This window comes from Erigeron canadensis, chromosome 9, assembly GCF_010389155.1.
Source record: "Erigeron canadensis isolate Cc75 chromosome 9, C_canadensis_v1, whole genome shotgun sequence".
In the NCBI taxonomy this organism is placed as follows: Eukaryota; Viridiplantae; Streptophyta; class Magnoliopsida; order Asterales; family Asteraceae; genus Erigeron; species Erigeron canadensis.
In genome coordinates, this window is record NC_057769.1 from 32401066 (window position 1) to 32420413 (window position 19348).

Below are 19348 nucleotides of genomic sequence, written 5' to 3' on the forward strand. Positions count from 1 at the left end.
TTAAATAAAGATAATCAACTTTATATATTCTTTACATATGCAACATGCATACTAGAGCTTGTCGGGACAGTTTATTGTAACAGAATTGCCTTCGACCAATAAGAGTTAAATAAAGATAATCAACTTTATATATTCTTTACATATGCAACATGCATACTAGAGCTTGTCGGGACAGTTTATTGTAACAGAATTGCCTTCGACCAATAATGTCAGTGAAAAGGAAACTCTACGAAATGATTTTTCTATGTTTATTTTGAGTACAATTTGCCTACTGAAGATATCTGAGAGGTGGGGGTGCTGTACAACTTTAAAGGAACCAATCATTGCGAGTATTCTGTGTCGTGCCATCAATCCATGTCTGATGCACATGAACCCAAGTAAATCCTTCTGTAGGTTTCACTCCCTGGAAGCAACAATAATAAATAACATCAAGAAATTCTGAAATTCCACACTTTAGTGAACCTAGGATTCTCTTTAGAGGTGTCATATTGGGCAAAGATGACGGGTCGGTAAGAGCTTAAAATTAAAATTTTAAGGGTAAAACGGATCAATTTGGAAACGGAACGCTTTTCTCTAAAATGAGTAGTGTTCAAATATGATTACAAAATTTTTATAATTTCAATAATGGTCCAAGTTTTTGAAGAATATTAATAAGAAATTTTTATGCATTAAAAATACTCTTTTCAATTAGTCAACTTTTCATCTTTTACTTGTTTGACATGTTACAGATTCGTGACCCGAAACAACCAGGACTTAGAGGGGTCAAATTGCCCACCCATCATGACCAATACATTTTGTACCAACTATACATTCGTATATAGTTTCAACTTCATAGAACGCTTACCTTTGAGCTAACTACAACTGTTGTCAAGCAACCGTGCTGCTCTTCACCTACATTTTTTACAAGCTAGTAGATCAATAAAAGTTCTATAAAATATAAATTGCTTTTCCTAGGGTGGAGTCAGTAAAGCTAAAATATATAGGTACAATTTCTACATGTAATTGGGTAGAGAAAATCTTAGTGAAAAAAATATTTTACAACTGCAGAATAACTAACCAGTTTGCTCCCATTTCTTGAACTTCACAATCCATGTATCTGAGTCAATCTGTGACGGGAAAACTTGATCAACCCAAACACGATACTGTTTATCTTTTTTGTCACCACAACAGTCTTTTAACTTATTAATGCAATCATGAAGAGATTGCTCAACACCCGAAGGATGAACAAACACACCAGAAGGAGACTGCATAAAAGAAAGACAAAACATAACATATTGTTAAAATATACATATAACACTAATTAAACTTGGTTTAAACGTTTAACAATACTTGACAGACTAAATTATTTTGGTCAGAACAATAACATTTGGAAAGTGTTTGGGCCAGCCCGACGGGCACCAAAAAAAGTATTTTACTGACCAGTTATCCAAACCGCCTATTTAGCGACAGGTTATATGTAGATTAGAAAACGGTTCGTGGACATACGCAAACAGATTTCAGTCTGCCCAAATAGACTTCAGCATTTTCAACTTCTGCACGTCTCCACCTCTCGAGTAACAAGTAAAATTTAACTACTTCATATGCAGGGTCGAAATGGTCCAACTTAGCATCTAATAGATCCGTTTCATTTCTCGATGATACATTTGGACCTAGCTTGAAATGGCCAATAGCTTCTATGATACCGGCCGCACACCTTTCGGTTGCATGAATAATCTTGGGGTTATTTTTGGCATTTTCAGCATGCCACTGCAACAGTTCTTCCTGTGCATTCTTCACCTGTGTGAAAAATATCATTGATACACATCAACACAAGTCTATTTCACACTCGAAAACTATTTAAAAAATAAAGAGGTCGCAATTCAACCCACTAACTTCTAAAAAGACCGGATTATTTTGTTTTATCTATAAAAGGTCAAACAGATAAAATCAGAAGGAGGTTAGCTAAAAAGGGTTATAGTAAGGTCGAAAAAAGCCCAGATGCATCTTTAGTGCATAAAACTGCTAAACCATTACACTCTAATGGATCAGATTATCACTTCAATGTAATGTTTTCTAATCATATTTGATGTACTAATGATTTGTTAGATAATTGAAACTTTGGCCAAAGGCATTCCAGGTCAACCTGACTTGACACGCTTTAACCTGTAACCCAATATGCTTGACCAGCCCCTGAGTGCCACCTCAAAGTAAAATGTGACTTGAGTTACTAACCATGACACCATGCACATCTGGAATGGTGAATAGCTCAGCATCATTCCCGGAATCTCCACACGCAAGGGTATTTTTAGGTAATTTTCCAGAAGCCTTTAACTTTGTAAGTAGATAAGCAAGAGCTTGTCCTTTCCCAGCACCTTTGGGTAAAATATCCAAATCCACCCCACCGCTGTATATTATTTTTACATCTAGCTGCAACCAAGAATTTCCTTAATCAATGTAATAGAAAAACTAAAGAACATATTATATATGCCATTAAACTTTTCTTGTCTTCATTTACGATAACAGAAATATACTGACAATGTGATAAACCACAAAATTTATTGTTTTTTAAAAGAGGTCTAGTTCTTACCCCTCGCTGTACCAGACGTTCAGAAAGAGTCTTCATTACTTCCTGAGCTTTTTCTTTCTCAACATAAAAGCTAGCTTTGTGTTGACGTTGTTCAGTTTCAGACTGTACAATCATAGAAGAGGGTCACACGTTAAAATCATTTCACCGCTCATAGACAACTTCAGAGGTGGCAAAATGAAAAGTTTGGATATCTGATCAAAATGGGTCATGTCAAAAGGATATTTTAATGGCAGGTTAAAAAGGTTTGGGCCAACCTGCAAACGCAGTTTTCTTCCATCTTTTCTAATCTAATACCCAATTAACAGTGCTAGATATGTATCGAACAGTAATCTAACCTTTTTTATAAAACAGATAAGATGGGTTCTTTTCTTTTGCATTTGAATACAACTCAGATAACTTTCATCCCATTTGACATGTTCAACCCATTTAACCTGTTAATGATATATCTAACACATTTATATGTAAATGGGTTCAAAACTGTCATTCCCGTCCACATTTTTACATAGAATTGTAAAACTATCCGCTAAAGAACAAGTGAAGATTTTCTGGTCATAAAGATAAAAAAAATTTAAGATTCCCCATCATCCTTCTATCTAAGTCAGTTACTATCAATACAACGCATGTTAGGGGATTGCAAATATAAACGTTATTAAACAACAAAATACACTTATATCACGCTGTTAGTAATCACCAGTTCATAATACCTGCATAGTGAGTTCAGAAAACTTGCTAGTTTCCTCTGAGACTATCTTTTTATCCCATTTGTTGTTCAAAAAATCAACCCAACCTTCATCGGGAACCATTTCATTACCATATGTTATCTCAGTTCCTACAGACATTATGGTTATGTCTGGGGTTAACATGGGCTTCTCGCTCCTTAGCTGTTTGTACAATGTAGGCGATCTTCCCGTTGAGAACACTAACAGTGAATCATGACGGTATTTAGCTTCCCATAAGGCGTTAAACCTTAGTATAGAAAGATTCTCAGGATCATGATGATCAACCTAACAAGAATCATATTTATATATTAAAGGAGGCTCAATCAGTTGCAGTTAATCATGGTATATAATTAGGCATACGATACATCATGAGATGTGCTTGATACGTAATGATTATTACGCTTCTCTATGTTGAGGCCATGTTTCAAAAACTTATTACAGGGTGTTGGAACAGGCCTTTTAACACCCCCCCCCCCCCCCCCTCCCAAGTATGCATTTTTAAAATGACAAAAGTGCCGCTCTTGTAGTCTTCTAGCGAATTAAAGTAATAAATATTATCACGATTAATATGTTAATACCCATTATACTTCCCTGAAGAGTGGCATTTTCTTCATTTTTCAACTACAAATCTAAATTATAAGTATTATCATATTACTCATTTTGTAAAAGTCCGGCATGTTTTTGGTGTGAATTGGTCAAGATTAAACTAAAAAACATAGTTAGGTGGCCTATAAACTAGTTCCGACAAAAGGGATCGCCTTAATGAAGAAAAAAGCTGAATACTTGGGTGGCCTCCACATACATTATCACATATATAGATATATATACTACTTGCATTATATAAGTATAACAGTTACCATTGTATGATCAAGATCGGAAACGATCATAAGACGCGGAGAACTCGCAAACCGGTCCATTGATAAGTTTGTCCCTAAACCCTTTAAAACATGTTAAAGTCACTAATATCATCAAACTTGAAAAATATATATATAAATTCTTCAAGTTTTAATACAGTTTAACTAATTAAAGGATACAACTACTAGTTCTAACATTTTCTTAAATTCTACATTGAGTTATGAATGTATAAAACATATAGATATTAATATAAACATAACAATCGTATAAAAAACACAGAAATGAAATCTAAAATAAAATTATTACAAAAAATTATGATAAAAAGGGATACGTTAATAAGTTATGTTGGATCTAAAAAACGGTTGATTTAGTGAAGAAAAAGAGAGATAATTTACCAGGGGAAATATGGTGATATGGGACTATGGGAGTGTGATAATGAATGAATGGAAACCTAAATATACAGAATATTATTGTTAAGAATCAGATTTATATGATGATATGATTGAAAATGAATATGAATAGATGATACAATTTGTATGGTTTTTCAGTTATTTTTTGGTGTCACCCCCTTTTTCGCCCTTTTTTGATTGAGACCTCTTTTGTGCTTTTGTTAGGAATATATTATCGACATTGTTTAAAAACAAAATATATAAAAAATTTTTATTTTTTTTTAAACGACAAAACATATAAAGTTTTAGGAAAGTGATTGATAGACTAGAGACGGTATTGGATAAAAAATTTAAAACCCAAAATTGATTGAACTAAACTGGAATCAGCTTCTCTATATTTGATAAGGGTAAGACTGCCTACATATGAACCTCTCCCATACACCATTATATTGAGACCAAAAAAATTGATAGACTAAAGATATATCTAATGACTTATATGTTTAGTACATGTATCATTAGTTTTTCTCTCTTAATATTTACTATTGATCATGCAATTGTCATCATGTTATATTTTGATACCAATTAGACATATTAATCGTTACAATATTATCTTATCCTTTTTTTTTTTTTTTTTTTAACGAACATTTGGAATCCGTTGTCTTAAGAGAATGTATCAAGAGTAAAATCTTAGAGATTTGTATCATACTCGTTTTACTTTAAAACGAACATTTGTTTTACCACTGAAGAAAATAGAAAAGTCAACCCTTATTTTGGGCCGAATAGAATGTACTTTTAAATAACTTAATTTTGTGACATGGTTTTTACAATCATGTGTTTTGTATGGGCAATACTTAATTTCTTTTTTTTCAATTGGAAAACTGCTAAAATATCCAACATTATATCCATTCATTCATTTTAATTTTGTTACAACCAACATAATTCATGGCCTACAATTATCAAGTAAACTTCTCCTTTATGTTACATTTTGCTGAACTGTGGTTTCACAACTTCATAGCTAGCGAAAAAAAAGTCTAAAACGCTTCTTGTAAGCTACTTAATGAAGTGGAAAAAATTTTTGTATCTTACGACAGTTGGCCGGCCATCAAGATAGTTAACCAACTTTCATTCTACGTAAAGATAGGTAAGCCAAAAGACGGTATCCAAAAACCATGATTCCCAAGGCTGTAGCTTCCTTCAAACCACTGTCTAGTTTTATACCATCGATTACTGGACTGATGGTTTCATACTGCACTTTCAGAAGTAGCCTGTACGTGTGATAGTTGAACGACAAGTAGCGTAGCCATGCTATAAATATTGGAACGTTCTGCAAAAGTAGCAATGCATTAGTCCACTGATATAGAAATATCTGTAAACAATGAAAGGAAGTGTAAAGAATTGTATTTAGAAATCTGTAAAGAATTTGTGCTTACCTTTACAAAATACCCACCAGCTAACATGAAGGCCATTACGGTTACAGAAGCCAAAGTCGTTGCTTTCTTCAAGTCCATTAGTGTAGCACCAATAGCAAGTCCAAGTCCCTGAAATTTTCAGTGTCTAGTTATGATACATTTACTTATGAATAATCCTATATGGGTTGTGTTTGACCCATTTACTTATGAAAAGGTCAAATGAGTCAATAACATTCTTTATTAACTATAGAGGATAAGTCAAACAGGATGAAAGTCATCCAAAGGCTATTTATAATGCATAGATAGCCCCTAAATCTTTTCATACAAGTTTTTCTTTTGTTTTGTAATCATACTTATAGCATTTGTTTTCGTAAGCTTATCTTGACCCATATTACAAATGACCCGTTTCAACTTAAACCCATTTTGACCCTTTATAGATGGAAGAATGGCATACTTGAGCTGCTACGATGCATAGGAAGACAATAACCATTGTTAGAAAGAATGACTCAGCAGTCTGTCGCAAGCCTGCCATGAAATAAACAACAAGAAGAAAGAGCATTGGAAGAAACAGATCAAGTGGAAGGTCACTTGTTGTCCTTGCCATGAAATATGCACTCAATCTGTACATGTCTGCTGCTCTTTCCTTGTTCAGCATTGCTCGTTCTTGAGGGAACGTAAAAATGGCTGTGAAAACAGGAAAAAACGCCCAAAACACAGCAATGAAGAACAACAGTCCTGCCTGCAAATGAGCTTATACATCAGATATGAAAACATATGGTCTCATTCCATATGCTCTTTTCAAATGAATCAGGTCTCTAATTTCTTACTTGATTGTCGAGTTCTTTGGGACTATGAACCTCCGATTGCCACCATAAAAGTCCCAAGATAACAGCGGTTACAAGAACTTGTGTGATTCTTAACCAGCTAAAATAATCATGTTTCCTTTCTTTGAGTCCTCTCCAGAACAATATAGAGTATTGCTGTGTCCAGCTTGCCCCCCATTCTCGTTTCACTGACCCGACACTTGACTTAATATCCTCATCGAGTGGTGTACGGATCATGAACTGCTTCTTTGTTTCTTCAGCCACTCGTGTCTCATAGGCCTCTACTAAATACTGTAAGTAAAAACACAAATTTTGTCAAGAAATGATCTCAATTATTTGGAAATTAGTTATGCAGTCAGACTTAAAATGCTTTTTTATTTACATCGTGCACGACTTGTGGTGTATGTTTCCCACTTTTTGCTTCGCTTTGTGAATTTCCGAGTTGAACTCTGTCCTCTAGTTCTGATGGAACAGAGATTTCATTCATGTTCCCGTTTGCAAGATCTAGCAAGAATTCTGCTGGGTTCATGGCAATCAAAGGAGAACATCCTATCGACGAAAAATATTCCATAACATCTGAGGCTTTCCCAAAGTAAATCAAACTCCCTTTTCCAAGTAGTATTAATTTGTCAAATTTGTGAAAAAGTCTGCTAGATGGCTGGTGAATTGTGGTAACCACTGTCTTCTCTGTCTGTAACATATATATAAACAACACATAGTAAGTGACTGAATTCCCGGGTTATAATATTTACACATAACTGGGCAGGTTGATCAACTAGTTTATACTGGTCGCTTTAGTACATTTCATAACCGGGTTTCTAGTCCATTTCTTAAGGTTTTCATATAACTAGTAAATGAGTAAGCTATGATATTACTAAAAAAATAATCCAAGTATAGAAGATGATTTAGGTGTATGCATCAAAACTATCATTTCTGCATTTTTTAGTGTGTTTGACGACCCATTGACCTTTTAGCTAAATTTTTAATGTAATACATATGACCAGTTTGCAATAAAGCACAATCCAAATCAACCTATTCATAAGTAACTGGGTCGAGATTTCTGACATATTGAAGTCTTCTGAATAATCATACCTCAGCTATGTCTTGCAACAGCTCAATGATCCTCTGAGCAGTGGTCGAGTCCAAGCCAGAAGTTGGTTCATCAAGGAACAAGAGTGAAGGATTCATTATGATTTCAAGTCCAATACAAACACGCTTCCTTTCTCCACCTGAAACTCCACGAACAAAGGATCCACCTATCATTGTATCTTGGCACCTGTTTAAGGTGTTAAGATAAACTATAAGTTGGTTAGACTTTGTCATACTTATAATTTTTCTAGAATTACTTCTGTTTAAAAAACTCCACCTCTCTAATCCAAGTTCACGGATGACGTCTGCTGCTCTTTTTTCTTTCTCCTGTTTTGTTAGTTTCTTTGGCAGTCGTAGAAGAGCTGCATACGTTAACGTTTCCTTCACTGTTAGATGTGGAAAAAGTACATCGTCTTGAGTCACGAACCCAATCCTGTACATACATATCTTATCACTTTCACTTAATCCCTACGAACCCGAGAATTTACAGAGGAAAGATCACAAACCTGCTCTTTAGGAACTTAGAATAAGGCTGGTCATTGTAAGTGATTGATCCTCCTGGGGTAGGATCGGTCAGCCTGCCTCCAAGTAAACTTAAAAGCGTAGTTTTTCCGCTTCCAGAAGGCCCCATTAACGCCAAAACTTCTCCTGGATTCACTGCACCACTAATTCCATTCAAAATATCCTTCTCAACCGTAGACGTCATTCCTTTAACTACTATCTTGTAAGACACTTCAGTGAACTGCACATCATTTGAATTTACCATATTCCATTAGTTTTAAGGGCCAGTTGAATAAAACTGAATAATAAGGCATGTGATTGAGCAAGGCAAGTTTTGATGGTTAATATGAGACCATTTTTGTTAATGTTTTCGTGTTTATGATATTAGAACTTTTCTTGTTTATCTATTGTTTTATCGATTTTTAAACTAGTCTTGTACACAAATGCCATAGAATATGAGACTCTGTACAAGACTAAACCTGTTCATTTATTGTGTACGTTGCGTGGATCTCATAGATAAACCTCCATCCTTGTCTGTCCAAAAACCAAATAGATAGTAGGGAAATCAATCTGTTTATAAGAAGCATGGATTCTTTACATCAACTACATGGTCTTTATATGTGAACCATTTGAAGCTTGATACCTTTAGAAATATTGGCAAGGTGGGTTCTGTCTGAAACTTCTTACGGATGCCAGCTTCAATGTCTTCCGCTGTAAGAAGCATATGGTAGTCACATATATATGCACCATTGGTTCATGTGTTTATAATACTAATTCAACCATAAATTTGCTACTAATGTCAAAGTTGTGTTCATTATTGTCTTAATCTGCTTTGAACCTTAGCTGTTAATTAAAACCAATTAAGTAAAGATGTAACTATTGTTATTATAATACTACTACATAAAAAATAAATAAATTCCATCCCCATAATATGAACACAAAATTCAAACATCTAGAGTCGTCGTGCATAATTTAGTATTCGGCGTTTTAGGACATGTATTTTGATGATCCACGCACACTACTGACTGGGACATGTTTTCTGTAATCCTGTTTTGGCTTGCAAACCAGAGCTCTTGATGTTTATATGTTTTAAGGCTCATTTTAATTAAGTACTGTTTTATATGACTAGCACTTTAATAGATCATTTTTCTCAGTTTTGCTATGGTATGCTAACATGGACCCGAAAAATGGAGACATGAGTAGATAAAAGGATCAAACTTTATATCCAAAAATTCTTCAAAAGGGGAAAAGCAACAAAAAAAAAAAGAAAAGAAAAGAAAAAGAAGCCTTCCTTTTCAAATTGGTGCATGGTGATGGACTTGATGGTGCATGTTGGGGACCAGAAAGAAGACATAGCCAACAGAAGATAAAAGACACCCATTTCCTGACGGATATCAATTATCAAGTAGACAGAAAATGGGCCTGATGGGCCCCTTTTAGGTGATGGGGGCCCATTTCCATCTGACACAAAATAGACTTTGGGCCTGTCCTAGTACTATTAGCTGTCTACAGTTTTACAATTGCGACAATCATCTGCTCCTTCAAAAATGATCAAATGAAAACTAAATAGTACGAGTAATAGTTAAATTACAAAGTGTCATTTAACTTGTTTGTTTTATATCGTAATATATCAACATCTTTGATTAATTTTAGTCATATAAGTGGAAGGATGCATGCACTCGACAAAAACTTTTCTTTCAAGTTAACTCAAGAATTGACATATAGGATTCAAGTAGATTACCACTTATAAGTTTCAAACTCAAGTGGACTGAAGTGGCGATAGGTTCTTTTATCTAAAAGATAGGGAAAATGATAGCATGCTTTAGTATGCGAGCTTGGGTGCTTTCTAAAATTCTAAGCCTTAAGAAATACTGACTATGTCCCGTAATAATCGTACAAATATACTTGTATATAGTTTACAAATGATAAGTGTAACTAATTAAGCTTTTGAATAATAGATCAACTGGCAATTGTTTGGAGACCGTAAGGAGGCATATCTGATTTTTACCCATAGGTCTGGGGTTGAGTACTAACAAGCATGTGGGATTTTTTTTCCTTATAAATTCCTTGCGAGCCTGAGTTGCCCGGGGTCTAATACACTCCGAACATCAAGTGTTCAAAAAAAATAAAATATTAATTTTCTTATTGTATTTAATACACGATTAACTTGAAAAGTTTTTTTAATGGTAACTCGTTAAGGATAAAAATGATTAATAATCAAATGATAAATGTTATTTGTTTGGGGGTTTGCTAAATACAGCCCTTAGGACTGTGTTTAAGGTGCATAAATTGTTTGTACATTTACCATGAAAATCAGGGGCAGACTTTTAATATGGAAGGTACAAGTTTTTTTTTTACACGTTAAATTCAGCCCTTATGCCTATATTTAGCATTTCCCCTTTTTTTTTTTATGGAAAATAGACGATCATTTTAGAGACAATTATAGTAAGATCAATGGAAAATAAAAATTAAACGGACTGTGTAATTGCTTTAATTAATGGACTTGTTTTCTTGTTCTTTGTCTTGTAACCACATACGTTATATGTACTTGTAATAGTACATATGTGTCAATTCTAGACTTCTAGTGGTACATATGTCATCCATCATATCGTTTTATTGCTATTTTGAATGAACCGAAACTAACAAAGTAACGACAAAATCTTCTAACTTGTTTTCCTATTAAGTTTTCTAAAAAATAAAAATAACTAGCGTTTCAGTGTAATTAATTCACGTAATACTATCATTAACTATAATGATATTAATATTTAAGATGATCATGCTAATGTTCTAATTAGAGGATAAAACATTTTCCTACGGTAAAATAAATAATGTTATGAGATACTAATTAGAACATATATATAATACGGAGTAGTATTTTTAAGAACCAGATAGCTAGAAAACATAAACATAAATTTTGGACTCACTTTTCACGTGCTTCATGCTATAGATATATAGCTTATATAGATAGATATAGATGATGTATATTGTGACTTTGCACCAACCAAAAAGTTGTTGGTTATGGGATTGAAAGCTAAGCTAGCTAGCATGTGAGTTAGCTAGACAAGTTCAAAGCTATATATCAACTTTCCTTTTTCTTGATATCATCTTAATCATAAGAAACCCAACCATATCTAAAGTAGGCTAATGTGACCATGTTACCTTTGATCATGTGATTGCTTTTATAACTTAATAAATCTTTATGGGATATAAAGATACTTCTACACTATTTTGAAGTTTTGGAAGTGCATGTGCTAGCTAGCTAAAGAGAAGTTTGCCAAGTGAAATATGCACATTACTTCTAACTCACGCTATCTATTCTAGAAACAAAAGGTAAGTGATGAGGACACCTAATACCGTTTTTCATGTGTTACGGGTCCTAATACCGTATACGATGGTGTTTGGGGAGCGGTTGAGAATTAGACAACCTTAACCCTACCTAAAGTAGTAACGAGGTCACTTCCTGGTTCTGATTAAGGTAAAATGACCACCGACTTTGCAAGGAGTAGCTAGAGGGACTATCTATTTATTCTAGAAAAGAAAAGATAAAATTAATCGATTGATCACAAGAGTTGATATAATATATACTTACGTATATCATCGTCGCTAAACGGTCTTGAATCCGCGATTTCATCAGGCGGCATAGTAAATCCAGTGAATGAGAACGAAAACCCTAAGCTAGCACTCGAAGCTCGACTTAAGGCAGCCCCACTACCAACATCATCAAGTTCAAATTTCATTTGAGCACTCCTTGTCTTTCTAATGTGTGTGTTTTTGCCACTACCGCCACTTCGTCCTGGAGATGCAAGCACCATTTGTCTACTAGACTTTCTCGAATGCATCCCACCAGTGGTTTCTGTCGTACCTCCAGATGCCGCTTCACTTGACATTAATTGGGGAAGTTGATCCGACTGTGTTCTCCATAACGTTCCCGTATTATTGGAATTCGGTTTATCCATGTTTCCCTAGTTTAATTAACGCACACCATATCAAAATTATTATAGCATACATCAAATGGGTGAAACTTAACACAATAACATGCGATCAACCCAAACAGTCAACATTATTTAAAAATACATAAATTCAAAGATGTTTTCAGTCGTTCTTCGGTCTTTCAAAAAAGTTTATCACAACATTATTTCTACTTACAAGTGTTTCGATTCTAAATGCTCATTTCGTATGAAAAATGAATAAAAACTTCAAACATTCACGTTTATAGAACATTAAACTGCTTAAGAGTAATTACATCTTACCAAGGGATCTTTAATTGGACTGGCAGTATCGATGTGACCTAACAATTTAAAGTTTGTCATTCTAGTCTACTTGAGGACAAATGTGAATATTTTCCTTTTAAAAGAAAAGTAATTAGTACTTGATATATATATTACTTCTTACAATTATCATAAAAAACCAAGTGACAAAGATACAAATTAAGTAAGAAAACATGTATATATGAAGCTCAAAGAAAAGGGGGGGACTTAACATTTTTCAAATTTCCATTAATAAGCATATAATACATGGTGGTTATATAAGGTGATAGAGCTATTTGCTTACCAAAGGGAAGAAAAAAAAAGATTGAAGACTTCTTGTATGAAAGTGAGGGAGAGAAAAGAGACCAAGTGAGGTTTGCTTGACTTACTTTGCTAGGTAGCTCCAACTAGCCCCTTTTATATAAGAAACCAATTATAGTATATTTTTAGTTATGTGAAATAACAAAAAAGCCCCTAAGCTTTACAATGATTATAGAAAACAGGAAAACCCCCCATAATTTCTAAGATTTTGAAAATTACATAACAAGAAGAAAAAACCATAATTATATGTCCACATATTCCTAATAGCACATAAATGTAACATCGATCTAACGTCAAACTTAGTTTGTATTCGACACTTTTCAATCACAATTGCCGTACACGTGTTTACAGACAAAATAATTGTTCGATTTTGTTTTATGTTTACTTTCGATTTGGTTTTATTCATCTTGATTAGGTTTCATATTGAGAAGTCGGTTTTTAGAACTTTTAGTAATAAATTTGGTAGGGTTGGAAGTGAAGGTTTAATAGAGATGGAGGTTGAAAGGTACATAAGCCATGAATCTCTTACTCTCGCATGCCCTTCATATTGTGAGGCTTTCGTTCATTCTCAAGTTACCTCCTTCACAGGGCATCAAAAATCCTTTGGAATTTTCTTTAAATAATTGCAGATACACTTACACCTCATCATTATTATCAGCATCATCATTTTTGTTATTATTTTATTTATTCTATTTTTGTTAGATTGTTATTGAATCATATATGTAGTACTACTCGATCTATAATTAAATAAATATATATTTGTTATCATTGGTAATAAATGGTGATGATATAATAATAAATGATTTTTATGTGTTAAATATATGAAAAATGATTGATAGACCTAAAACATAAACCGTTGGTTAGAGGAACTATTGGTTTACCCAAAGTCTTGAGGTTTTTCTTTTGAATACTTATAACGGCTCATGGTCAACATCTCGTTGTCTAGGATACGTGAAAGACTTCATCATTATAAGGTGGGGTCCCGACTGAATGTTCGGGAACAAAAAAACATAAAATGTTTTATAAGTTTGATACATATATTATAAGGCTTTTTTCCTTAAACAATACTATTAATCATGCAATGTGTCATCATCTTATTTTTAGACCAATTTTAAGCACACACAGTAAGGCCTATTAAAATTTTTCCTAAAAATATATCACCTTTTTTTCAACGACGAATCGAGTAACGACATCAGGAAACACGTTATCATACAAGAGTGAGGTCCTGTCAGTTTCACTCCCTGTCATATGGTTCAAGAGATGGGCAAATTGTTACTCCAAGAGTTGAACCCAAAATTTGTGTGCAAAACCTGGATACATCAACTAGTTTGACTAAATCCTAACACCTAATTATACTAACCATTGTATAATTTTACCGGAAATTTGTATAATACACATATGTGAATGAATCATGTGATACCAATACGGAAGCGATGTGGTATGTGATGGTAGCGACGCTGACGATGATAGGTGGTGGTGATGGGGATGGTAATTTGGTAATGTATGAAGAGGTAATGGAGTTATTTTGTGGCGATATTGGCAGCGACGGTGAGGGTAACGGGGACTGGTGGTAATGAATGTAAAGGTAATTGATGTTATATTTTGGACAACAAAAGCTAGTTAATTGATGTAAAAGAAATAACATGTTTATTTTAAAAGTCAATGAATACATATTGTAAATTATTTCATTAATAATATTATAATATTAGACACCACATATATATCCAATCAATTATCTAAAAAGATTATATCAATAAAAAGTCAAAATAACCCAAACCAACAACGAATCGTCTAATAAAACTCAAACTCAAATATACATATACATAAAAATATATACATTCATTTCATAATCTATACTATATTATAAAAAGAATAGTCTTTTTTATTTTTGGTAATGTTGAAAATATGTAATATTTTCACTTGGCACCCCTTAAAATACTTTCACATTCACTACCTCCTAAACCTTAATGATTAAATTATACTATCAATCCTTTATGTTTTAAAATATGTCCATTAACCCTTTACATCAATTATATACACAACTCAACGTCGCTCCATCACCAACCGTCGCCCAGCCATCACACCGTCGCCACCACGACTACCGCCGCATCGCGCGGGTACCGTGCTAGTTATCCATAACATATATAATATCGTCATCTAATTATGCGTTAAGTTATCTTTTCAAAATAAGTTATAAATATTTTTTTTTAATAGTCAATCGTTATTCGACATCAAGGAACACATCACCGTATAATAGTAAAACCTTGTACGGACTCTAGACTACGTTATGTAGACCATAAGGCGTTACAAGTAATTCAAGGGAAAAACCTCCAAAACATGTTACTCTAGAGAGCCGAATCCATGACCTTAAGTAAAACCAAAAATGACTCCAGCTAATTGATCTAGCCTAGAAATATTATGTTTATAATATATAGAATTTTTTCGAATAAATTAATGTAACATACTTTCTGGATTATCAAACCACTTACGACCATAGTTATCGAACTCGTACGAGTCACGAGTCGACTCGTACGAGTTGAGTCAAAACAAAGGAAAAATGAGGCGATCGACTCGATGGGATAACTCGCTTTACTCTAGACTCGTAACATGACTCGTGTTTTGTGGTGCGAGTCTGTCCAAGTCATGTCCCAGTCACGAGTCATAAAATAATTTTTTTATTTTTTTAAAAACATAACTTTATTATATGCTTTTAAATTTGATTTGATTACAATAGTATCTTCTATTTTTAGCTTAATACATTATAATATGTCTATAATAAATACTTGTACATAATTATAAAAATACCATATTTTCTAATATATCGACTTTTACGATTGGAATCACATTTCGAGTCACGAGTCGAAAAATTAGATTTGGAGTCGAGTCGAGATTTACGAGTCGACAACTATGCTTACGACAACCATTATAATAAATAATTGAATATCTCTAAAGAATAATTTTTTCTCTTATGCGACCAGTATTAGGCTAGCTAGTGATTCTCATATGAATTCTAACAACCGAATTAAACCCAAATATTGACCTTCATAATAGAATTAGTTGTACACCTAACACTTGTCACTGAGAACAGTAAACACATGTATTATTGGTCTTGAACTATCATCGCAATGTTGAATTCTTAATCTCTGATTTCAAATATTATTCGATAATGTCAAACATATGTCATGAATGCAACCCACTTACATAAAGACGATAAATTAGGACTAGAATAATATTCTCATTATTAACTTTAATTATCCTTGTTGCACGTACATTCGTTGGTGATGTAAATTTTAACAAAATGGAATTTACATACCATTATGGCATTATGAATGTGGTAGTTATTTTCATTTGAACTTTTGATTGCAGGTCAAACTTGTCCTTGAAAAAATTACTTCTATTTATACTTCATATATGTCGATAGTTGTGTCATTGTAGAACACTTGTCTAATATATATGGATTTTGTATGAGTGTATATATAGTTGTGTATAATACTTGTTTTCTGTAAAATCATAGAAACAGATAAATAAACTTACTTGAAAAACTAAAAATAATTGAACGCCACATCAGTAACCTTGAATATAAGGAGCAAGGGTGTAGTGCAAAAACTTGACAAATTGGCAAATTTTTGGCTAATTTTCGACCAATTAAAATCCGACACTTGTTATTGTCAAAAACTAGCCAAAACTTGCTAATTTACCAATGCCGGAAAACATATAAAAGGTAACTGAAAATTAAAAAAAGTTGCCGGAAAACATAAAAAGTGACCTTTTTTTATAAAATATAAACTTGGGCTCAGAATTTGGGGGTTGAGAATTTCGGAAGTCGGAGACGGCATGACTGTTAACCCGAAGGTTTACTCCGCCAAGATACGCCTTGGATTATCCGAGTCCCATTTTTACAAACATTTTGTATTATCATCGCCTATTTAACTAGCCGATGCATGTGCTATATGGTTGCCAAAGAGCCGATTCTATCGATACTTTTTGCCGATGTAACTAGCCGATTATACATTGCCCCTAATGACTAGTACCCCAATATTATAATGACCAGTATAACCATTATCATACTAAAAAGTTAAAACTATAATAAAATCCCTTTTTTTTTTCCATATTCATGACAAGGCAAACAAATAGATATATGAAGTCAAGGGGACTGAAAATACAAAACCAAAAGTTCTAGGGACATTTTAAATTCCTCACTCAACTTTAAAGAACAGATTTGATTGGATTTGTCAACTGAAATATGGTGATGAGTTGTCACAGATAGAGAGGTTGAGGCTAAAATGGAAACAAGCAGGTGTCCCAATGGAGACAAAGTGGCCCCTAAAAGTGACAGATTGTTGGGTGTACTTTCCGATTTAATGAATTTTATCTTGTGTTAACTTGTGTTAAATGTGCTTTTAAAGTTTGTTTAACTTGTTTAAGGAAAATGTTAAGCGAAGCTTTTAAAATTTTAGTTAGTGCATAAAAAGTTATAGTAAAAGGTAATCTAAATTTTATGAAAAGTGTGCAATTATTTAATGCATATTAACGAAAGTCATTAAGGTTTTATCTAGCAAAACTTTATTTTTAAACGAAAAAGTTGGGTATTGGGCGTGTATACACTCCACTCTTATTTTAAGGGTGTTTAAGATTGCGTCTTGAGTTTATTATCTGATTATTTTGTTTGAATAATGCAAATAATAGAGAAAAAATTTGACAAAAATGTTAGATTATATGTATTTTCACATAGACGAAACACAGTTTTAGAAAAACATTTTGGGACATGTTTTTTCAAAATGCAGTTTTAAAAGGTAAAATCTATTATAACAATCGCAATCTCTCAAACACCTTAGTGATAATTTAGCGATAATCATATGTCTCATGATCGCATGTATTTGAGATTTTATAGTTATATAAGTTTTTCCAATACCTTATTAGAAATTTGACCGCAAATTTATGTTTTTTTAAAAAAATTTATTGGACTATAATAGGATTTTGGTTTACATAACCTATTGCAGCAAAGGCTCTTCAAAAAGCCTTCATAACTAATCATATCGGCGATTTTGGTTTATAATTAGCCATTTTTGGTTTTAATACGTAGGTAACGGAGAGTTTCAGATTTCGTGATTTATTTCAAACATTCAATAACTTGATTTTTAATAATGAGGTCATTTATTTATAATCTCGTGATTGTTCTTTTATTTGCCGGTGCGATTGACAAATCTGCATAATTTATTCTCCACGTATGGTCGTCTGATGCGATAAAATAATAGACTCTTCTTTTGGCCCTAAGAGCATTTTTAATGTAACCTTACTTATGCCTCCTTTTTATAGTCATTCCTCACATAGTGAACTTTATTTCTTTGATAGGAAGATAACATTTTTTTTAAGAGCTACTTTAACTCTTACTCAAAAATATATTAATTGGGATAAAAAGATATTAATAGAGATTTGACTTATTCTACAATGTGTTAATTGGGTAAATGTATCGTCTATTAGAAGTTAAACAAAAATTTCTATTTCATCAAACGCTATATTCAATTTTAACTTTATTCCTGTAAAAATTAAATCTGAGTATGTTGTATATATTTCTAAGATAAGAAAGTCCAAAATTTGGTGAATTTAATTTAATAAATAATAAAGGTTTCTTAAATATGAAAGTCTATAGTTTTCTCATTATTCTTAGTTTCTTACTGATAATTTGTATTGACATATATCATAACTAATATTGAAGAAAAATATTGTGTGATATCACGGTAAAAGTGGATTTGAAATCGTTGGTTCTACTTTATATTGCATGTCTTAAGTTATCATTAGAAACATTTTGAATTTTATCTAGATTTCTAGTTTTACAATCTTGAAACAAAAGTACTTAATTGCAGCCCTAATTATATACGGAGTATTTTATTTCTTCTATGCATCACCAGTTCTGCAGCTTTCTACAATATACGAAGATGAAAAAAGAATATTGGTAAATGCTTATTACAAATTGTGTGCATAACTTAATGGAGAGGTTCAAGCTAGTGAGAAAACGATACATCCACTACTTACAATATTACTTTTTTTTTTCCCCAAACATTTAGTCGCTATATGACGTTAAAAAAACCTCACCTTATTAAACTTTGCTAAGTAACCAAAGCTAATAATAGAAAACCAAAACTAATAAATACAAAAGTAAGCTCATTTACATCAAAGTGTAAAGATGCTAACATTTCACACTTTAAGTACCGTTTGCCACGTTTTACACTTCACTCAAATAAATAACTTTTTGTGGCAACTTTTAGATTAAGGGGGAAATTATTTTTTTGGGGGAATCCAGTTATAGATGAAAAGAATGGGATAATTTATTGACTTTCAAGAGGGAGGCTGGCATAAAGAATACGATGGATAGCTAGTGATGGTCGCTATCAGTTAAAGAAATTAATAAAAAAAATTTTAACGACAAA

The 19348-nt window shown here is 32.9% G+C and overlaps 2 protein-coding genes across 4 annotated transcripts; both read right to left on the reverse strand.

The window, feature by feature from the left end:
* LOC122581364 (sucrose-phosphatase 1-like) lies at positions 1-4662 on the reverse strand. The gene is made up of 9 exons (XM_043753585.1): positions 4536-4662; positions 4143-4223; positions 3271-3570; positions 2567-2668; positions 2212-2406; positions 1486-1776; positions 1058-1244; positions 845-891; positions 1-403 (listed from the first exon to the last, which is right to left on the reverse strand). Exons 2-9 carry the CDS (start codon positions 4200-4202, stop codon positions 308-310), a joined length of 1278 nt encoding a protein of 425 aa, XP_043609520.1. The 5' UTR covers positions 4203-4223; positions 4536-4662; the 3' UTR covers positions 1-307.
* A 754-nt stretch (positions 4663-5416) lies between these two features.
* On the reverse strand, positions 5417-13014 carry LOC122581510 (ABC transporter G family member 22-like). Of its 3 annotated transcripts, none has more exons than XM_043753741.1 (11): positions 12904-13014; positions 11942-12314; positions 8996-9063; positions 8358-8593; positions 8129-8284; positions 7855-8038; positions 7145-7453; positions 6766-7053; positions 6393-6677; positions 5960-6067; positions 5417-5853 (listed from the first exon to the last, which is right to left on the reverse strand). In XM_043753741.1, exons 2-11 carry the CDS (start codon positions 12306-12308, stop codon positions 5641-5643), a joined length of 2214 nt encoding a protein of 737 aa, XP_043609676.1. In that variant the 5' UTR covers positions 12309-12314; positions 12904-13014; the 3' UTR covers positions 5417-5640. The 3 variants fall into 3 exon arrangements, with proteins under 3 accessions (XP_043609676.1, XP_043609675.1, XP_043609677.1); XM_043753740.1 differs by lacking the exon at positions 12904-13014 and adding an exon at positions 12603-12686; XM_043753742.1 differs by lacking the exons at positions 8996-9063; positions 11942-12314; positions 12904-13014 and adding an exon at positions 8832-8883.
* Between the last annotated feature and the right edge of the window lie 6334 nt (positions 13015-19348).

Excerpts from the sequence above, each read along its gene's own strand:
- LOC122581364 (XM_043753585.1), bottom strand. The coding sequence starts at position 4,202 with ATGGACCGGTTTGCGAGTTCTCCGCGTCTTATGATCGTTTCCGATCTT. Across the intron at positions 3,571-4,142 it reads CCGATCTTGATCATACAATG|GTTGATCATCATGATCCTGA; the intron begins GTAACTGTTATA and ends GATTCTTGTTAG. Across the intron at positions 2,669-3,270 it reads TTTCTGAACTCACTATGCAG|TCTGAAACTGAACAACGTCA; the intron begins GTATTATGAACT and ends ATGATTGTACAG.
- LOC122581510 (XM_043753740.1), bottom strand. The coding sequence starts at position 12,662 with ATGACAAACTTTAAATTGTTAGGTCACATCGATACTGCCAGTCCAATT. Across the intron at positions 9,064-11,941 it reads GTTTAGCGACGATGATATAC|CGGAAGACATTGAAGCTGGC; the intron begins GTAAGTATATAT and ends TGCTTCTTACAG. Across the intron at positions 8,594-8,995 it reads CCTTGCCAATATTTCTAAAG|TTCACTGAAGTGTCTTACAA; the intron begins GTATCAAGCTTC and ends AATGATGTGCAG.